Source organism: Halyomorpha halys, unplaced genomic scaffold, assembly GCF_000696795.3.
Source record: "Halyomorpha halys isolate HHAL.00 unplaced genomic scaffold, Hhal_1.1 Scaffold1600.1, whole genome shotgun sequence".
NCBI classification, from domain to species: Eukaryota; Metazoa; Arthropoda; class Insecta; order Hemiptera; family Pentatomidae; genus Halyomorpha; species Halyomorpha halys.
This window is the reverse complement of record NW_027115371.1, coordinates 75,006-82,074: the sequence shown is the minus strand read 5'-3', so window position 1 is coordinate 82,074 and position 7,069 is coordinate 75,006. Positions and strand designations below refer to the sequence as shown.

The window sequence follows — 7,069 nt, the reverse complement described above, 5'->3', positions numbered from 1 at the left end:
TTTGTAGAATTGATTTTTCAATTTTATCAAAAATGGATCAAATGATTTTGATTAAAATCAGTATATCAACATAAAATTAAATGGTCTTCAATATGAGTTATGTCTGATCCTCATTCAAATAGTTTGACAGGGCTTAACTACCAAATTTTCAAAATAACTTCATCTAAAGTACCCTTAATTTTGTTTGTTTGAAATAAATAACTATTTCACGTTTTTTCATGGTAGTAGTAAAAAATGAATAAATATAAACTATAAAAGAATTTAATAATTAACTTAAAAAAATAAGAGAAGAAACCAACCAACCAAAACACATTTCCGAAAATAAGAGTAGTAATATAGACTTATTATATATCATTGCAAAGACAAAGGTTTTATAAATAATAATACATAATAAATAGTCTTAGGAGGCAATGGAGAATAATGAAAGCATTATGAAGCATTGATAAAAGTTCTGTTCTAAGATGAGTTTGACTGTGCTGGCCCATTCACATTGTGTCAGTTCGTTTCAATAGTCAGTTAATTTTTTCTTCATCATAGTTATTAAAAATAAATCTTTTTTTATTTCACTTAATCTAAATGTATGAACCTTTCAGTTGGGGGGATAACTCCATTAAATCAGTCTTAGTATTTTCAATATTAATTCTGTTACAATTTAGCATTAAATAAATTGTTAAGTAACTGTTATATTTCTACATTTCTGCCATACTTTTACTGATGAGAAATGTTATAATTTTACATCGAGAATTATTATTAAAAGTACTTTTCTGAAAAATTGAACGGCTCATTTGAAAAATTAATACAGAAAAGTATTGCCACAATGAAAAATATAAGTTCTGAAATGATCTGGGATTAATTTCAACTCTAGTAGGTTGGTAAGTGGAAGTTGTCTTATGCACCAGATTTGTTTTTATCAATTTAGTTTAAGTCTTAATCTAATGTAGAGCATTGCTGTTGCATTCATTGTTTGGTTTCTTCTTAATTTTATATTTGAATGATTTATGAACTTTAGAAAACTTTGTTGACAAGTTTTTTATATCACCCATGGTTCTGTATGACCTATCAACCGTTGGTCAACCCTGTGGGTTCAAGATTCCTTCTTGGCACACACAGCTCCAATAACCGAGGTATACATTATTATTGAAAAACCTGGTGGTTGAATGTGATCTCGACCAAATCACCTTTTTGTACAACCATTGGTCTAGAATCAGTGATTCCTAATGACATAATGAGACCCAGACTCTTCCTGGGTTGTAGTGGTACAGGTTATTTTTTTAAAAAACTATTTAGTGTCTGAATTCGATAATATATGTAGTTATGATATACACCGCAGATAAAGATAATGAGTGGGGTACCAATACTCCTATTCAATGTTAGTTAAACTTTGATTATTAAATGATACTAGCTTACTAGGACAATATTTAATGATTATTATTTATTTTTAGAAAGAGAAACTACACAATTATCATTATTATTTAACATAATTTTCTTTTAGATAATAGCCATGTGCATCACATTATTGCTATTTTTTTTTCTAGTTTTCCAGAAATTTTGATAAAATTATTACTTGTAACTGATATGGTGTTTCATCGATTGACTTATTGCTAAAACTTAGAAATCAAAAGTCTGAAAGAGATTTATTATTTTATAAAGATAAATAACAACAACTATATTTACTTGTGTAAGTATATTATAATATAATGCATCCTTTGTCAAAATTTGTATTCCTAGATTAAGAACAATTGTTGTTAGACTTCTCTGTGAAAATGTAATAAATGAATAATGGAACAAATATTAATTCTTTTTATTCTGATTTTAGTAATACTATGAAATGAATATGTAAGAAGCTACTAGTTTTCTGTTTGTTTTTTTATGACTAGGTAGTTTAAAAAGATTATCATTATTTTCCTTAGAGCAGTATTATAATAAAGTAGTATAATAATAGCTTCCATTTTTTGAAAGTATCATACTTAATTTATTAATATTTGTGAAACTAATTCTTCCTTTTCATTTTCTTTATTTTTTAGTAATTTTTCTTTAGAAGAAGAATGAATAAATAATAAATACAATAAAAACAAAAAATATATATTAAGTAAATACTCTTCCATAAAAGAACAAAATTAGTGGTATATTATGTTTCAATTTTTTCATATCCTAATTTTTGTTTATTCTACTATGTTTAATCCTCTATTATATTATTCTCGTATAATGTTTTCTTTGCCCTGAACTTTTTCAGTTTCAGCCTATATTGTAGGGTTTCATCAAAGTTAATTACTTTTTTTTTATTTTATTAACTTTCAGCTACATGTATATATAAACATTATTAATTTTCCTAAAATTCAAAATTTAATTTGAATAAAAGGTATACTAAAATTTATTATATTTATAGTAAGACAGTCAATTCGTTTATTTTCTCAGTTAGATGTCCATTTTATGTATCTTTTTCTTGGTGGTGAAATAAACTGAGACCCATTTTACGAACTTTTCAGAAGAGGAGTTAGAATTTTTTCCTCTGAATAAAAGTATACTTAGTATTTATATTTTATAAACATATAACTCCCCTCATAATTGGTCTATAACATAATTACCAATATCTCTGAGTAAATTAAAAACAAAAAAAATAACATGAGGAGTTATGCTGCAACTTGATATTTTTTTGTAAACCTCACGTACAAGATAAGTTACATTACTCTAAACTACTTTATTTGAAAAATCAACTTAAAAATATAAAACTTGTGTTGTAATGGTATAAAAATTCTTTTAAAAGTTCAAGTTCAGGCAAGTATTTAGGACAGTAAAACTCAATGTTTGACAGTATAGTCGCACTAGTTCTGGTATGATGGTTGACAGTATATGTAGTACTACTACTTGTATACACCTTGACAGTGAACTGCCATACCTTAGGCACCTTTTCAAGTTTAGTGGCGATTGGATGGAAAAATACTATATGTTCTACATAATAAAACATTATTAATTTACATATAATCTCAATGGTGACATTATGTATGTAAATTGATTATATTCAAAGTTTTTAGTCTTAGCAAGAGTAATGGTTTTTTTTATAATCTTAAATTTTTTTCTTGAGACTGGTAACTTTTTAATAAATAATTCAAAACACCATCCAATTTATTATGAATTATTTATTAAAGAGTAATGGTGTTAGGCAGGCAATAAGTGTAATGGTAATTTGTTAGATTAGGTATACTGCCGCCATGTGGACTAGACACTGCCACGCTGTCTCACTTTTATGACAGTACTACTATGACTGGAAACTGTAACTGTGTAAAAAATCTGTAGACCTTTATAGTCTATATCGTGCACATATCTGTTTCGACCTACTGACAAAAAGAATGTATATTGATACGTGAAATTTTTTAAAATCATAATGAAGAAAACTAATCACTAACTAAGCACATCTTTATAATAAATTGTTTAGGTTAAACACGATAAAAATGAGGTCTTAAAATTAATAAATGGGAGTAATTCAGTATTATATGGTTCTAAAGTCCATTTTATCATCATTTTGGTTGTATGTTGGCTTCATTGTTGTTGCATGTTGGCTTCATTGTTGTTGCATATTTTTAGCCATAAAAATTTCAAATTGAAATTTTATATCTAGATTTTGTGTTCAAATTTTGCTTGATAGTGGTTTTAGCTAAGATTATTTGGAATTTTTATTTTTGAGTATGGTATTTTTTTGGAAATTGGGACCTGAAAATTGCCTGTTATTTAAGAACTATCCTTGAATAATTTACCTGAGATTTTCATCTGATTGTATTTCTATCTTTTCTCCGTAAATATGTCATTAAATTATCTGCATAATTTGTCATATGTGATGTAATTTTGTTAAGAATGTTTTATGAAAATATATGTGTTTATAGTTTCAATTATAATTATTGCTAACTTCCTTATTCTAAGCTCATAAACATCAATTAAAAACATTTTGTTCCTGCTGGATAAAGTCAGTTTTATTTTTTGAATTGTGAATTTAAACTTTTTATGAAAAGTGGAAAATGTGTTGTGGATTGCTTTTTTGTAGCCATTGGTTCAATTTTAGATTATGAATGTTTCCTAGATATATCATCTTATAGTATTTTTAAAAAAGTTTATTTCATTCAGCTTACTTATAAAAAATATTTACAAACAATACATTATACACTATGAACTATGTAATACTTCAATATAATTGGTATATTACAATTATACATATTTTAACCTAAAAAAAAAATCAAAAAAACAATAACATTATAATTACAACACACCATTCTCTGATTTAAGATCTATTTAGTTTATTTAAAAATTATAAATTTAACAAAAATTCATCGGGCAGTGTTTCAAATATAGTAGTCACTTTCTTAAAGGAACATAACAACTTAAAATGAATCAAATTACATGAAAAATATTTAAATCACATTCATTTTTCTCTTAGGATGCAATTAATGTAATAATAATTTTTTTTTTCTGAATTCAACATGATAATAATTAATGCTTTATGAATGTGTTAGGTTCCACTTACATTATAATTCATATAAAAATATTCTGTGGATAATTCACAAGAATAATCTTCAAGAAACTAAACATATTTTTATAAAAAAAGAAAATAATTTCTTTTTAATACTGTACCTTGTATTTAAATATTATTGTATACTATCAAGCAAATGTCTCATTATCACATTTGTTATCTTATAAAAAGTAATTCCAATTTACATATTGTTGATGCAAAGCTTTAGTAACAAATCTGCAAATTTTTGGTTTTATTGCATTTTAAAGTTGTTTCCTCTTCTCTCCCTAGTGCTAAAAAACCTAACCGAATGAGTAATTAACTAATTAAAAATACTAAGGTGGTATTGAGATGTATTAAAATTAAAAAAACAAAAGCTATCTTATATCTGCAAATTTAATTGAAATATCATTCTCATAGATATTTTCAGATATGCCACTTTAGCTTTGCACCAATGATATCTTATACATTAAAAAAAAAAAAAAAAAATCTTGTCTTATAATATCAAATCACAATAAATTATAAATGTCAACAGACAAATTGATAAAAGTGAAGTCACTATTCATTTAAAAATGTTTTTGGTCCATCTAGATTAAAATTGATTTGGAATCAACAAATACATTTAACTAGATAAATGGAATGTAAATAGTTTGTGAACATTTAGGCTATTGAATGTTGAATTTCAGCTAACGATTGAAATTCAAAGTTTATATGTCACAATCTGTTCTCAATTATTGTTCGATGATGAAAAGAAATATTTAAAATATATTGTTCATGGAATGTGTGAAATCACGGATTTTCTCTTTCAAATGCAACATTAACTTGTCCTTTCTTTGTATTTTTCACTAGATTGCTTTCTCCTTTAAAATGTTGTTGCACTTCTTCTAGACTTCGACCTGGAGTAAATAAAAAAAAAAAAAAAATTATTATAGAGTTATATTGTCAAAAATTTAAACATTACCAACTATAGCTCAAGGGAATCATTAAAATTATTGATAGATTATAACCATGAAAGATCTTGCTACAATCAAGCTCATATTTTGTAATTGTGATAGTTCCATTTAAAAACAGAAGAATCTTTACATAAGGTACAAAGGAAAGTTTGGGGAACACAAATAAATAAAACCTTAAAATAAAAAATAATCCTGCCAGTGTTTTGGGCTGAATTTCAGATTTTCATCAGGGCTAAATACAAAATAAGGTAACAATCATAAAGAATAAAGAGGGTTCAGGAGCCCTCTGGGGGGGGGGGGAGGAGGGGGCTTTCTCTACAAAGTAGAGAATCCCTGGCCCTTCATAGGTTGTAGTGGTACAGATCTATTATTATATATTGTTGTGATATTGCATCTCATGTCAAATAAAATCAAAAAGTTTAACTGTTACCATGAATAGAACAAAGACATTGACAATTGAATAATTAAATTTGAATATTATGAAAAATATAAGAACAAGTTGATTAACAGCATAATATATTGATTAATAGTGTGTGAATAAAATATTACTATTTTGAGAATAAAAATATTTTTTACTATAGTGTTTTTATTTTTTATTCATTATGGATGTTATCTTGTTATATCCCTCTGAACAAAGCCTTAAACTTCTGGCTGAAACATTAGCACTAATAAAATAGGTTTTACTTATTTGTGCTCTCCACTGACCTCACCCCATCTAACTTCTCATAGATTACTGTCTATCACCAACAAACATCATAAAAATGTTGATACATTGTTTTTTTTGGTGTAGTCATAATGCTTTTTTTTTTTTTTTTTTTAAGAACTAAGCACCATAGCTCCTTTTCAATAAAAAACCAAATAAAAAGAAATTTTGGAAGATCACTTATTGACCATGTATTAATAAAAGAAAGATGGTCTGGATAATTTAACCTTATTTGAGTTTTTTTTTCACCACACCCAGACCATCTTCCTTTTATTAAAAAAACAAATTTTAGTTGTTAAGGAAAATATCTTTAATAAATATAAAATGTTGGACTTTCACTTCAATTTTTAATGGTTCGAATCCATACCTTAATGCAAAATAGTTCATAGTCTGTTTTTAATGTTTGGAGAAAGTTCAAAACAAAATTTTAAATACATGTTTTGTTAATATTTAACTATTTTTATTCGAATGCCATGGCTTTTCAGGTATTTTTAATAAATAAATAAACGGTCTTGAAATATATTTGTGGATTAGGAGCAGAACTTTACAAGAAATAAAATTATATTAAAATTTCTAAATTTTACAAAATAAATTTGGAGCTTTAACCACCCAAACCTTATGCAAAAGGTTTCAAAATACACTTCAATATGAAAGGGTGACTAGAGATAATTTGCATAATTATAAGAAGCATATTGCATATTATGAGAAGCATAATAACTGCATGAATATTCAATGTTTAAAAAAAAAAATTAATATTTTAATATTCTAAAAATTGTTTAACAGATTTAAAAAGGTTTTATAAAGAGGTAGCGTCATTGAAATAAACTTATAGTTGATGAGAAACAATTAGCATAACTCACATATTTAGTGTTTACGTTGTATAGTAGGTCTTGATAGTTCAGTGAATCACTCTAT

At 25.9% G+C, this 7,069-nt stretch overlaps 1 protein-coding gene across 1 annotated transcript in view; it reads right to left on the bottom strand.

Moving 5' to 3' along the window:
• Positions 1–4,088: 4,088 nt before the first annotated feature.
• Positions 4,089–7,069, bottom strand: part of LOC106690172 (facilitated trehalose transporter Tret1) — a gene marked incomplete at its 5' end in the record, with an annotated part of 39,956 nt that continues 36,975 nt past the window's right edge. The window contains 1 exon segment of the mRNA XM_014435510.1: positions 4,089–5,394. Coding sequence (XP_014290996.1) covers positions 5,288–5,394 — 107 coding nt within the window.